The sequence below is a fragment of the Culex pipiens genome, chromosome 1 (assembly GCF_016801865.2).
Source record: "Culex pipiens pallens isolate TS chromosome 1, TS_CPP_V2, whole genome shotgun sequence".
In the NCBI taxonomy this organism is placed as follows: domain Eukaryota; kingdom Metazoa; phylum Arthropoda; class Insecta; order Diptera; family Culicidae; genus Culex; species Culex pipiens.
Window position 1 is genome coordinate 74,715,391 of NC_068937.1, and position 14,713 is coordinate 74,730,103.

Genomic DNA, 14,713 nt, shown 5'->3' on the forward strand with positions numbered 1-14,713 from the left:
ACACTTTATTCATAATAATTACAATTAAAACATAAACAAATCCACAAGAAGCCACGTGTCAAAATAAAAACATGGCGACTTTCTTGATTCCGATGAGACGACCAGACGCCCAATGGGTGTCAAAACGCAACAGAAATCCACACAAAACGGCTTTTGTCACATTTGACGCATCTTTTGTACTCACCCCCCCCCCCCCCCCCCTTCCTTCCGTGCGACGGGGGTAATAAATAATCGTCGGTAATAGAGCTATCTAAGCCCGATCTCACACACACCAGCACACCATTTGTTTTGCTGGCCGGTACAAAATTTAACCTCACTTTTTTTCGTGTACGTACACGCAATACAAGCGCACGTAGATAACTCTATAGGGCCCGCGACCCAACACACCAAATGACCACACACAGGTTCCACAGAATTCCCCTCAAGTGCTGAACAATGCTTTTTTGAGTGCTGGATGGTTACTTGGGACATTCTCATGATACAGATTGCATAACTTTTTGCAGAAGTGATAAATAAAATTCCAATACATTATTTCAAATTTGAGTTTTATTAGCAGTTCAGTCCACACACAAAATCAGTTCTGATGGTAAAAAAGGTGATACTTTTAGATGTGAGTTGACAGAGAGAGAGAATCATTTACTCTGAAATGAATAGTTGAGAATCGCAAAAACAAAACTTAATCCGTAGTGAATTCTTGGAATGTTTCAATTTTCTGTTTGGTAAATTCATGATCGACGTTAGCTAGCAGTAGGGTGTGCGAATATCCCATAGAAACCTGAGATATTTTCATTCCTTCCATCCTGGAGACTGTTTTCGGCGTAGAAGACGATTTCTGAAGATCTCCAAGACCCTGAAAATAGAAAGCAAATTATTAAATTAATATTCAGTGTTTGACTGAAAAACTTAAGATTATTTGATACAGATACGGTATCGAGAGAAAACCGGAGCTAAGTCTCGGTAGCTCGTAGGCGACCTTGTCGCCCCGAGTCTATGTAATGCGGCTCTAATAAGACTGCCTATCGAAAAAAGTTTTGCGAATGGCAAGAAGATTAAGATTCCGGGACAAACTTCAGAAGCCCATTGAAAAGCATATAACCGATTGGCTACTCGGTTCTAGGAACTGCAGGTCTTTAACGTGTAACCATAGACTAATAAAAGACTACAAAGTAGTTCCTTGACCGTTTTATGACCTCTATCGTACATGAGACGCGTCCGTCTTAACAGCTATTGTGTTTCATATGTTTTTAGGATCTATTTAAAAAAAACTCTAGAAATGCACTAGGATCAAATCATGCCCCTTGACTTTTTAAGGCCCAAGTCCTCGGATATTTTCTGAAAATCGGTAAGTAAGTGATCACACTGAACAGAAAAGATTTCGACCCCACAGCGCTTGAAGAACTAAGCGTAGCAACTTCAACTTCTACACATACGACCCAGAGAAGCCCCCTGTTAAGGTCGTCTTGCAGGGTTACCAAGACCGTCCGATCGCAGACCTGAAGCGACACCTCTCGAACGCGGGAATAAAGCCACGGGAGATTAAAGTGCTCTCTCGAAAGACAACAGTCACGGGTACGCATACCTTGTACCTGTTGTACTTCGATCGCGGCACCATCAAGATCCAAGACCTGAGGCGGATTAAGACGTTGGACGGTTTTTGGGTAAACTGGCGGTTTTACTCCCAGAACCCGACGGACGTAGCGCAATACCACCGTTGCCAGAAATTCGGCCACGCCTCGCGGAACTGCAACCTCCGGCCCCGCTGTGTGAAGTGCGGTGAGACACATCTCGCGGGGGCGTACGCACTGCCACGAAAGGCGGACTTAGGAGAAAATGCAGAACAAACCAAGCCGCGCGTAAAGTACGCGAACTGTGACGCACTATGGGCCATCTCCATACAAACAGGCGGCCAAATTATTTTTTTGCTTTTTAAATGTTTTTTCATACAAATTTGGGTAATTGTATGGTATTGAAATGATATACGTCGATTTTTATGACTTTTCATGTTTTTCAATAGTTGATTGTTTATAATAAATAGTCTTTTCATACATTTGCATGTGCAACAGAATTGCGTTTATATTGTATTGCAAGTTTATATTATTAAATTATGGATAAGCTAATACATCCCCACTTTAAGAACACAACCCCTCCCTCCTCTTTCTTCCCCCCCCCCCCTCTCCTCCTCCCTTCCAACAAAATTTTGTTAAGCGTAATAAATTCATTTTAAGTCAAATATTTATTATTTACTGCTGTGTGTTTCTTTTTGTGAGTCCATGCCATATAACTTGAGACCCGGGGTTACGGGCATAAATTGTGAAAATTTTAATTGTTAAATCAAATAACAGAAAAAATAATTTTATTCAAAATATTAATTATGAAGTAAAACGATAAAATACAAACCATATTCTTAAAATTCATTTGATTATAGAGTTTGTGACAGCTTCAGGATATGTTAAAGGTACTTTTTATGATGTTTTGTACTAACCAACATAGAACTTAAATGTGGATCAGTTTCATGGATTGATCGCAGAAATTCATCATGCTAAGTCAACATTTTGCTGAATACTTTTTCCGGTATCAAACTGAGATTCTCCAGTTTCGCTTGAGAAACTTCGGTACGAATACCTTATTTTGACTAAGGTACTCAATTTTAAATGTAGGCAACAGAAAATTCCAATAAAGTCATTTCGAACTTCTTGAAACCAGGTATTGATTTTTGAAGCGACGATGCCCACGAAGTAGGTAGCAAAACAAGTGAAAAAAGGGGGCATATGTAGATTGCAGCAAATTTTGATAAAACGTAAATGTTCAAAATGGCATATCTCCGAAAACGCAAAAAATCGCAGGCTGGAAATTTCAGCAGTGTTAGATTATAATCCAATCTTTCAAGTGATCTTAGTTTCATGTTTAGCATCGGTTAGCAAAAAAAGTACTCGATTAACAAACACAAAAAAATATGATTTGTCAAAAAAATGCTCCAGTTATTCGATGAAAACTTCAGTTTTTGGTTTGGAAACAACATTTTATCTATTAATAGTTTCAAAGCTTATCTCATTACCTTTCCAACGATGTATATTTGTCCTAATAAAACATTTAAAATGGCTGAGCTATGTTAAAATTAAACAATCAGCCTTTTTTTCGAAAAACTCTAGTTTTTTACTCCATTTTTTGACTTTCAGCTTGCGTACCTCCGTAATGAACAAACTTAGAGCTTTGAAAATTTGGATTTTTCTTAGTTAGAATGTTTACTTTCGAGAAAAAAATACCAAAAAATATTTGGAGAAGGTCACTTTTTTGAAACTTGGCCACCCAATGTACCATAGTGTGACGGTAACCATACCGGTAACTACCGCGGATGCGTCGCGCGCAAATCCTACCTCGAGGAGCAGGAAAAGAGGATGAAGAAAGCAGCAGCGTCCCACCCTCCTCAGAGAAGTACGAGCGAATCCGTTCCTGCAGCTGGGCAGCGTACGGTTCCAGCGGACAACCCAGCGTTCCCTCCTGAATGGGGGCGGTCGTTTTCCAGCGTGGTCGCTGCCGGTAGCAGCGATGCGGCCCAGCACGCGGTTTCGAAGCTGCTGTAACAAGGCGGAGCAATTTCTGGCCCTCGGGGAGCTGATGATCAAGCACATCTATAATTGATAATTTTTGTCTGTGATCTAGTTTTAAGCTTTTTCTTTATCTATTTTTTTCCCATTGCACTTTCTGTAAGTTTTGACAAAGAACTTTGTCCTAAGGGCTCTATTCTGGTGAGGTGTCAATCCAGAAAACCGAAAAATGTCGTGCGTTACGAAAATGTTGCATGCTTGGTACTGGGGAAGAGGTCTGCGACGCAATAAGGCACTGTTGCGTGGAATTTTCCACACAGTTGAAACAAAAAGCGAATGATGAGGTTTGGGATAACCGGTGCAAAAAGGCGGGGCATTCGTCACCATTTCGAGCCAATATAAACCCGGCTCGATCAGCCCAAGAAAATCATTCTATCGCTGGACGCCGAGAAGTGAACAACAACCTGGACCTGGAAGCAGATGGCCTGGAGGCCCAGAAGCAGTTGGCCGAAAAGCAGCTGGCCTGGAGCAAGGAGCAGCCCAAGTGTATGCAGGCCAGCCGGAATATTCTGGCCACAAGACACGGAGTGGCCAGAACCCTCAGGGGAGTTCCGATGGAAGGCCATACGAGACTGGACAATATGGGTATCAAACTTCTTGGATTTTGATACTCGTAATTAGAATGGCCATTTTGACAGTATTGGCCACAATCTGGAGTGGCAGGTGCCCTCAGGAAGGTTGTTCCGGGGAGACATTTATCAAACCATACGGTTTTGGGCAATATGGGTATCAAACTTTTTGGTTTTTAGTACTCGTAATTAGAATGGCCATTTTGACAGTATTGGCCACAATCTGGAGTGGCCGGTGCCCTCAGGGTGGTTGTCCCGGGAAGACATTTATCAAACCATATGGTTTTGGGCAATATGGGTATCAAACTTCTTGGTTTTCTGGTACTGGTAATTAAAATGGCCATTTTGACAGTATAGGTCACAACTTGGAGTGGCCGGTGCCCTCAGGGAGGTTGTCCCGGGAGAACATTTACCGAACCATACGATTTTGTTCAATATGGGTATCAAAATTCTTGGTTTTCTGGTACTGGTAATAAAAATGGCCATTTTGACAGTATTGGCCACAACCTGGAGTTGCCGGTGCCCTCAGGGAGGTTGTCCCGGGAGAACATTTACCGAACCATACGATTTTGGGCAATATGGGTATCAAAATTCTTGGTTTTCTGGTACTGGTAATAAAAATGGCCATTTTGACAGTATTGGCCACAACCTGGAGTTGCCGGTGCCCTCAGGGAGGTTGTCCCGGGGAGACATTTATCAAACCATACGGTTTTGGGCAATATGGGTATCAAACTTTTTTCTTTTTAGTACTCGTAATTAGAATGGCCATTTCGACAGTATTGGCCACAATCTGGAGTGGCCGGTGCCCTCAGGGTGGTTGTCCCGGGGAGACATTTATCAAACCATATGGTTTTGGGCAATATGGGTATCAAACTTCTTGGTTTTCTGGTACTGGTAATTAAAATGGCCATTTTGACAGTATAGGCCACAACCTGGAGTGGCCGGTGTCCTCAGGGAGGTTGTCCCGGGAGAACATTTACCGAACCATACGATTTTGGGCAATATGGGTATCAAAATTCTTGGTTTTCTGGTACTGGTAATTAAAATGGTAATTTTGACAGTATTGGCCACAACCTGGAGTGGCCGGTGCCCTCAGGGAGGTTGGTCTCGGGAGGACATTTACCGAACCATACGATTTTGGGCAATATGGGTATCAAAATTCTTGGTTTTCTGGTACTGGTAATTAAAATGGTAATTTTGACAGTATTGGCCACAACCTGGAGTGGCCGGTGCCCTCAGGGAGGTTGTCCCGGGAGAACATTTACCGAACCATACGATTTTGGGCAATATGGGTATCAAACTTCTTGGTTTTCTGGTACTGGTAATTAAAATGGCCATTTTAACAGTATTGGCCACAACCTGGAGTGGCTGGTGCCCTAAGGTAGGTACTCCCGAGAAGACATTTACCGAACCGTACGATTTTGGACAATATGGGTATCAAAATTCATGTTTTTCGATACTGGTTATGAAAATAGCCATTTTGACAGTATTGGCCACAACCTCATAAGTTGGCCAACTGCGATCGTTTGACGATTGATTTTTAATATACGTTCTATTTTTTTTAAATGGAAATTGTTTGGGGGAAAATATTTTAATTAATTTAAACGCCAAGCGTCAAAAGCTTTAAAGTTGGCACCAAAAGCAGGGAATGGAATTTTTCAAGAAATAACTCTTTCGTGAATTCGTGAAAAGCGCCATTTTGTTAATTTGCAGCAGAAGTTGATTCTTGTGGACATCTGCTCGAGCGTCCATCCAAGTAGGCCTTGTTTTCTTCAACGTCATTTTGGCTGCAATTTCACGCACACGCTGGCGTGTTTCTTCTTCTCGGAGCTCGCTCTTGATTTCCTACAGTCGTTGTTTTTTCCGCTGCTGCTGCTGCTGCTACGATGTTGTCGATTCGAACGATGACGATGGAATGAAAATCGTTGGCAAAAATGCTGCCTTCACGACTCCACGGCAAAACAAAACAGCCAATCAGAGAGCGGAAAGATTTTTTGCGTGTGTCAAAGCACGCGCTTGCTTGTTCAAGGCCAACTGCGATCGTTTGACGTTTGACACTTGCAAGCGAAAATGTTTAATATTCGTTCTATTTTTTAAAATTAAAATTTTGGGGAAAATATTTGAATTAATTTAAAAGCCAAGCGTCAAAAGCTATAAAAATGCACCAAAAGCAGTGCATGAATCATTTGAAACAATAACTCTTTCGTGAATTTTTCGTTGGCCCTGAAAACCGCCATTTTAATAGACATCACACCGTCTTTTCATACTGAATTTATTAACTAAACGGGACAAACACAGAACACCCAGAGGAGATGGGCGGGAATCGAACCCGGGCCTCTTAGCACACATGATGGACATGCACATTTGTTGCATTGCAGCAGAAGTTGATTCTTGTGGCCATCTGCTCGAGCGTCCATCCAAGTAGGCCTTGTTTTTCTCCTTCGACGTCATTTTGGCAGCAAATTTCACGCACACGCTGGCGTGTTTCTTCTTCTCGGGGCTCGCTCTTGATTTCCTCCAGTCGTTGTTTTTTCCGCTGCTGCTGCTGCTACGATGTTGTCGGTTCGAACGATGACGATGAAATGAAAATCATTGGCAAAAATGCTGCCTTCACGACTCCACGGCAAAACAAAATAGCCAATCAGACAGCGGAAAGATTTTTTGCGTGGGTCAAAGCACGCGCTTTGTTGTTCAAGGCCAACTGCGATCGTTTGACGTTTGACACTTGAGCAGTTCTCTACGAAATCGGTCTTTTTTCTTTAATTTTATTTTTTGTATTTTTTAATCCGGCTGAAACTTTTTTGGTGCCTTCGGTATGCCCAAAGAAGCCATTTTGCATCATTAGTTTGTCCATATAATTTTCCATACAAATTTGGCAGCTGTCCATACAAAAATGATATGTGAAAATTCAAAAATCTGTATCTTTTGAAGGAATTTTTTGATCGATTTGGTGTCTTCGGCAAAGTTGTAGGTATGGATATGGACTACACTGAAAAAAATGATACACGGTAAAAAAAATTGGTGATTTTTAATTTCACTTTTTGTCACTAAAACTTGATTTGCAAAAAAAAACACTATTTTTATTTTTTTTTATTTTTTGATATGTTTTAGAGGACATAAAATGCCAACTTTTCAGAAATTTCCAGAATGGGCAAAAAATCTTTGACCGAGTTATGATTTTTTGAATCAATACAGATTTTTTCAAAAAATCGAAATATTTCTCGCAAAAATTTTTCAACTTCATTTTTTGATTTAAAATCGAATTTGCAATCAAAAAGTACTTAAGTGAATTTTTGATAAACTGCACCGTTTTCAAGTTATAACCATTTTTAGGTAACTTTTTTGAAAATAGTCGCAGTTTTTCATATTTTAAAATCAGTGCCCATGTTTGCCCACATTTGAAAAAAATATTTTTGAAAAGCTGAAAATTCTCTATATTTTGCTTTATTGAACTTTGTTGATACGACCCACAGTTGCTGAGATATTGCTATGCAAAGGTTAAAAAACAGGAAAATTGATGTTTTCTAAGTCTCACCCAAACAACCCACCATTTTCTAATGTTGATATCTCAGCAACTAATGGTTCGATTTACAATGTTAAAACATGAAACATACGTGAAATTTATCTTTTAGAAAAAAATATTTTTAAAAATTTAATATCGAGAATAACATTTCAAGTGGGCGTAATATTAAATGTTTGGCCCGTTTGAAATGTTAGTCTTGATTTTAAATTTTTGAAAATATTTTTTTCGAAAAGATCGGAAAATTTCACGAATGTTTCATGTTCTAACATTGTAAATCGGACCTATAGTTGCTGAGATATCGACATTAACAAATGGTGGCATGTTTGGTGAGACTTAGAAAACATCAATTTTCCTGTTTTTTATCCTTTGCATGACAATATCTCAGCAACTATGGGTCGTATTAACAAAGTTCAATAAAGCAAAATATAGAGAATTTTCTCAGCTTTTCAAAAATATTTTTTTCAAAACTGGGCAAACATGGGCACTATTTTTAAAAAATGAAAAACTGCGACTATTTTCAAAAAAGTTACCTAAAAATGGTTATAACTTGAAAACGGTGCAGTTTATCAAAAATTCACTTAAGTACTTTTTGATTGCAAATTCGATTTTAAATCGAAAAATGAAGTTGAAAAATTTTTGCGAGAAATATTTCGATTTTTTGAAAAAATCTGTATTGATTCAAAAAATCATAACTCGGTCAAAGATTTTTTGCCCATTCTGGAAATTTCTGAAAAGTTGGCATTTTATGTCCTCTAAACATATCAAAAAATTAAAAAAATTAAAAATAGTGTTTTTTTGCAAATCAAGTTTAAGTGACAAAAAGTGAAATTAAAAATCACCAATTTTTTTTTACCGTGTATCATTTTTTTTCAGTGTTGTCCATATCCATACCTACAACTTTGCCGATGACACCAAATCGATAAAAAAATTCCTTCAAAAGATACAGATTTTTGAATTTTCACATATCATTTTTGTATGGACAGCTGCCAAATTTGTATGGAAAATTATATGGACAAACTAATGATGCAAAATGGCTTCTTTGGGCATACCGAAGGCACCAAAAAAGTTTCAGCCGGATTAAAAAATACAAAAAAAATCGAATGACCGAAATCTCAGAGAATTGCTCACTTGCAAGCGAAAATGTTTAATATTCGGTCATTTTGTAGCCCCAAACGTACCCACGGTGGCCAAGGTGGTAAGCGGGCACAAAGATGATTAAATTAACAATTAAAAGGACGAGACTTGTCCAAGTAATAAAAACGCGTGTTGTTTGTTCTCTATCTAAAGTGTAATGATTTTATTTCTCTTGGTGACAACTGTACGTCATGCTAAATGCACTGTCACGGCAGTCATGGCTTGACAGACTTGGCTGTCAACCGCGAGTCCAGTGGCGTGTGGAAAAGTAAGACCTGTTTCAATTGGCTCCAACAGCTCAAATTTTTTTAAATGAAAATTTTGGGGGAAATATTTAAATAAATTTAAACGCCAAGCGTCAAAAGCTATAAAAGTGCACCAAAAGCAGTGCATGAATCCTTTGAAACAATAACTCTTTCGTGAATTTTTCGTTGGCCCTGAAAAGCGCCATTTTTTTAAATTGCAGCAGAAGTTGATTCTTGTGGCCATCTTCTCGAGCGTCCATCCAAGTAGGCCTTGTTTTTTTCCTTCGACGTCATTTTGGTAGCAAATTTCACGCACACGCTGGCGTGTTTCTTCTTCTCGGAGCTCGCTCTTGATTTCCTTCAGTATTTGTTTTTTTCCGCTGCTGCTGCTGCTGCTGCTACGATGTTGTCGATTCGAACGATGACGATGGAATGAAAATCGTTGGCAAAAATGCTACCTTTACGACTTCCCATCCCCACCAGCGCATCAAAAAGTGAATGACGTAGGAATGGGGGGCATCCGTCTCCATTCTAAGCCAATATAAGCCCGCTCGGTCAACCCTGGGAAATCAATCTATCGTTGGACGCCGAGGAGTAAACAACAAACTGGACCTGGAAGCAGATGACCTGGAGGCCCAGAAGCAGTTGGCCGAAAAGCAGCTAGCCTGGAGCTAGGAGCAGACCAAGCGGAGGCAGGCCAACCGGAATTATTGAGAGCCACCGGAATATTCTGGCCCCAAGACCCGGAATGGTCAGATCCCTCCGGGTTGTTCCGATGGAAGGCCATACGAAACTGGACAATATGGGTATCAAACTTCTTGGATTTTGATACTGGTGATGAAAATGGCCATTTTGACAGTATTGGCCACAGCCTGGAGTGGCCGGTGCCCTCAGGGAGGTTGACCCAGGTGGACATTTAACGAACTAAACGATTTTGGGCAATATGTGTATCAAAATTCATGATTTTCAATGCTGGTAATGCAAATGGCCATTTTGACAATATTGGCCACAACCTGGAGTGGCCGGTGCCCCCAGGGAGGTTCTCTCAGGAAGACATTTTCCGAACCATACGATTTTGGCCAATATTGGTATCATTATTCATGGTTTTCAATATTGGTAATGAAAATTGCAATTTGGAAAAAAGTTGGCCAAAAGCTGGAGTGGCCGGTGCCCTAAAGGAAAGTTTTCCCGGGGAGACATCTACTGAACCAACGAGTTTTGGCAATATGGGTATCACAACTCATGGTTTTCAATACTGGCCATTTCGAAAAAGGTGGCCACAATCTGGAGAGGCCGCTACCTCACGATTGTTCCGATTGGGGGACAAACATCGAACCATACAGATATCATGGTTTTTTATACAAAGCATAAAGGGAAATTGAGCAAAAATTAAATCCAATGATGCTTTGATTTTATCTGACGCATAATTCAACAAAATGGCTTAGTTTTAAAAGCTTTTCTGCTAAGTTCTTTGTCAATAATAAATCAACATATAAGTAGTGCGTAAGGAAAAAAAGGTGCAGGTGGTTATGTTCTACATGACCAATATGACAAAGAACTTTGTACAAAACTCTAAAAATCATGCTATTTTTATTTATATTTTTAAATTCTTTGCCTATTTATTTAATCCTGAATAATTAATTCTAATTAAATTTATTCAATCAATGGCACCGGTAGAACCTTCCCTCAGGGCCATGGCCACTCCGGGTGTGGCAAATCCTGTCAAAATGGCAATTTTAATCACCAGTATCAAAAACCATGAATTTTGATACCCATATTGCCCCAAGTCGTATGGTTCAATAAATGTCCCCCGGTAGAACCTTTCCTCAGGGCCATAGCCACTCCGGGTGTGGCCAATCCTGTCAAAATGGCCATTTTCATCACCAGTATCAAAAACCATGAATTTTGATACCCATATTGCCCACAGTCGTATGGTTCGATAAATGTATCCCCGGTAGAACCTTCCCTCAGGGCCATGGCCACTCCGGGTGTGGCCTATCCTGTCAAAATGGCCATTTTCATCACCAGTATCAAAAACCATGAATTTTGATACCCATATTGCCCCAAGTCGTATGGTTCGATAAATGTCCCCCGGTAGAACCTTCCCTCAGGGCCATGGCCACTCCGGGTGTGGCCTATCCTGTCAAAATGGCCATTTTCATCACCAGTATCAAAAACCATGAATTTTGATACCCATATTGCCCCAAGTCGTATGGTTCGATAAATGTCCCCCCGGTAGAACCTTCCCTCAGGGCCATGGCCACTCCGGGTGTGGCCAATCCTGTCAAAAGGGCCATTTTCATCACCAGTATCAAAAACCATGAATTTTGATACCCATATTGCCCCAAGTCGTATGGTTCGATAAATGTCCCCCGGTAGAACCTTCCCTCAGGGCCATTGCCACTCCGGGTGTGGCCAATCCTGTTAAAATAACCATTTTCATTACCAGTATCAAAAACCATGAATTTTGATACCCATATTGCCCCAAGTCGTATGGTTCGATAAATGTCCCCCCGTTTAAACCTTCCCTCAGGGCCATTGTCACTCCGGGTGTGGCCTATCCTGTCAAAATGGCCATTTTCATCACCAGTATCAAAAATCATGAATTTTGATACCCATATTGCCCCAAGTCGTATGGTTCGATAAATGTCCCCCCGGTAGAACCTTCCCTCAGGGCCATGGCCACTCCGGGTGTGGCCAATCCTGTCAAAATGGCCATTTTCATCACCAGTATCAAAAACCCGATTTAATCCCACCTGGGGTGAGATAGAGCCTTTCTTACTAAAGAATATAACAATGGTAGAACTTCTTTCAATTCATAACATTGACTTTGTTTAGAAGAAGAAGAAAGTCTTATGATGAAAGCAAAGTATTATAAATGATATAATTTCCAAAAGAAACAAAAAACGCCATTTTCACCAAAAGAATATTTTTAATCGTACATATACTTAATCAAACAAGCGTTAAAGACAAACGCGAGCATAGCAAGCTTCACATGCGCCAGTGATAACGCACACCGCGGTAGGCGCAAAGAAAAACCGAGGTATAAGTGAACCGCGTGTGCCGCACGGTGCTGGGAAGATAGCCATTCAGCTTCTACGAATGTGACAGAGTCAGAGATAGCTATTTTTACAACCGCACCACTACACACTCAATCACGAGTACCTTAGGTAGAAAGCCCTTGGCGTCGCCAGCATTGAAAACTTTGAAAACGATATAAACGATGAAAAGCATAGAAAGCTCCTATTGGAATCCAATGAACCCTGTTAAATAAACTTAAGAAATCACGAAAAAATTGAGTCTATTTTTAGGCGATTTTCGGAGCCCACGGAAAACAAATAGATTGTAGCCGGATGAATGTCCTTTGTCCCAAAAGTTTTTAAATAAACATTGGACAGTTATGCAAAAACAAACAGGGCAAAAGAAACCAAAAAGCTACGATATCTTACATGTTGTAGGAAACATCGGTAGACAAGCTACTACAAAGGAGTATAAGTCGAGCCAGCAAATATATGCGCCAGCATTCTCGCGCCAGCATTCTCGCGCCAGTATTCGAAGCTCAACTTGACAACTTGTCGACTTGGCGACGAAGCGTCGAAAATCGATGCAGTGTGATTTTTTGACGATTTTTCCGATTAAAATTCATGCTGAATCGACATATTTACGAAGATGGAAATGACGTCCTGGCTTAAAGTAAAACCTATACCTTTCTTTAGTAAGAAAGGCAAAAAGTAAATCGTTCTAAAAATTGATCGGGATTGCCGATCGATGTCGAATTTGTTTCAGATGCTCACTCATGGTCTGTACTATGAATGTAGCAAGAAATTTTGAATAAAATCAGAAATGAAAAATGTTGGCGAAGGTCACCAGGTGGGCTTTTACCTTTTTTCAGGGATTTTTTTTCTTATGGTAGGTCAATCAAACGGCTCTAGCTCCAGAACCATATTATGAATCTGGATGAAAATTTGGGAGGTTGTAGGGCTCGAAAAAGGCAATTTTTGAGATAAATAAAAGATATGAAAATGAAAAAAATTGACCATATTTTCATTTGAAAACTGTGTATTTTGTTGAAAAGTCTGGCCGCATCCGAAAACAGATGGATATTTCGAAATTTTCGCGGCAACTCGCCCAGGTTCAGCACACTAGTTTTCATCTGCATTTAGAAGAATCGAAATCGGATATATGGGACCTGAGAACGGCGCGACACAAAATTTAGCAAAATTTTACCACATACGAACATCACTCGACCTCCACGGAATTTATTTTCTCAAAATTCGAGGGTTGGAGATAGACGAGTTCTGTCAAGGTGAATCGATAGAGCGTCGAAAATCGATGCAGTGTGATTTTTTGACGATTTTTCCGATTAAAATTCATGCTGAATCGACATATTTACGAAGATGGAAATGACGTCCTGGCTTAAAGTAAAACCTATACCTTTCTTTAGTAAGAAAGGCAAAACCATGAATTTTGATACCCATATTGCCCAAAGTCGTATGGTTCGATAAATGTCCCCCGGTAGAACCTTCCCTCAGGGCCATGGCCACTCCGGGTGTGGTCAATCCTGTCAAAATAACCATTTTCATCACCAGTATCAAAAACCATGAATTTTGATACCCATATTGCCCCAAGTCGTATGGTTCGATAAATGTCCCCCCGGTAGAACCTTCCCTCAGGGCCATGGCCACTCCGGGTGTGGCCAATCCTGTCAAAATAACCATTTTCATTACCGGTATCAAAAAACCATGAATTTTGATACCCATATTGCCCCAAGTCGTATGGTTCGATAAATGTCCCCCCGGTAGAACCTTCCCTCAGGGCCATGGCCACTCCGGGTGTGGCCAATCCTGTCAAAATAACCATTTTCATTACCAGTATCAAAAACCATGAATTTTGATACCCATATTGCCTCAAGTCGTATGGTTCGATAAATGTCCCCCCGTTAAAACCTTCCCTCAGGGCCATGGCCACTCCGGGTGTGGCCAATCCTGTCAAAATAACCATTTTCATTTCCGGTATCAAAAACCATGAATTTTGATACATATTGCCCAAAGTCGTATGGTTCGATAAATGTATCCCCGGTAGAACCTTCCCCAAGGCACTGGCCACTCCGGGTGTGGCCAATCCTGTCAAAATGGCCATTTTCATCACCAGTATCAAAAACCATGAATTTTGATACCCATATTGCCCCAAGTCGTATGGTTCGATAAATGTCCCTCGGTAGAACCTTCCCTCAGGGTTATGGCCACTCCGGGTGTGGCCAATCCTGTCAAAATGGCAATTTTCATCACCAGTATCAAAAACCATGAATTTTGATACCCATATTGCCCCAAGTCGTATGGTTCGATAAATGTCCCCCGGTAAAACCTTCCCTCAGGGCCATGGCCACTCCGGGTGTGGCCAATCCTGTCAAAATAACCATTTTCATTACCAGTATCAAAAACCATGAATTTTGATACCCATATTGCCCCAAGTCGTATGGTTCGATAAATGTCCCCCCGTTAAAACCTTCCCTCAGGGCCATGGCCACTCCGGGTGTGGCCTATCCTGTCAAAATGGCCATTTTCATCCCCAGTATCAAAAATCATGAATTTTGATACCCATATTGCCCCAAGTCGTATGGTTCGATAAATGTCCCCC

General features: G+C 40.6%; 1 protein-coding gene across 4 annotated transcripts in view; it reads right to left on the reverse strand.

Annotated features, from left to right (window-relative positions):
• Nucleotides 1-528: 528 nt before the first annotated feature.
• Nucleotides 529-14,713, reverse strand: part of LOC120428492 (protein RCC2 homolog) — a 115,270-nt gene continuing 101,085 nt past the window's right edge. For all 4 annotated transcript variants that reach the window (XM_052706597.1, XM_039593506.1, XM_039593507.2 and 1 more), the window contains exon 7: nt 529-850. In XM_052706597.1, the coding sequence (XP_052562557.1) occupies nt 677-850 (174 nt within the window). In that variant the 3' untranslated portion in view covers nt 529-676. The remainder of the gene's footprint in view (nt 851-14,713) is intronic.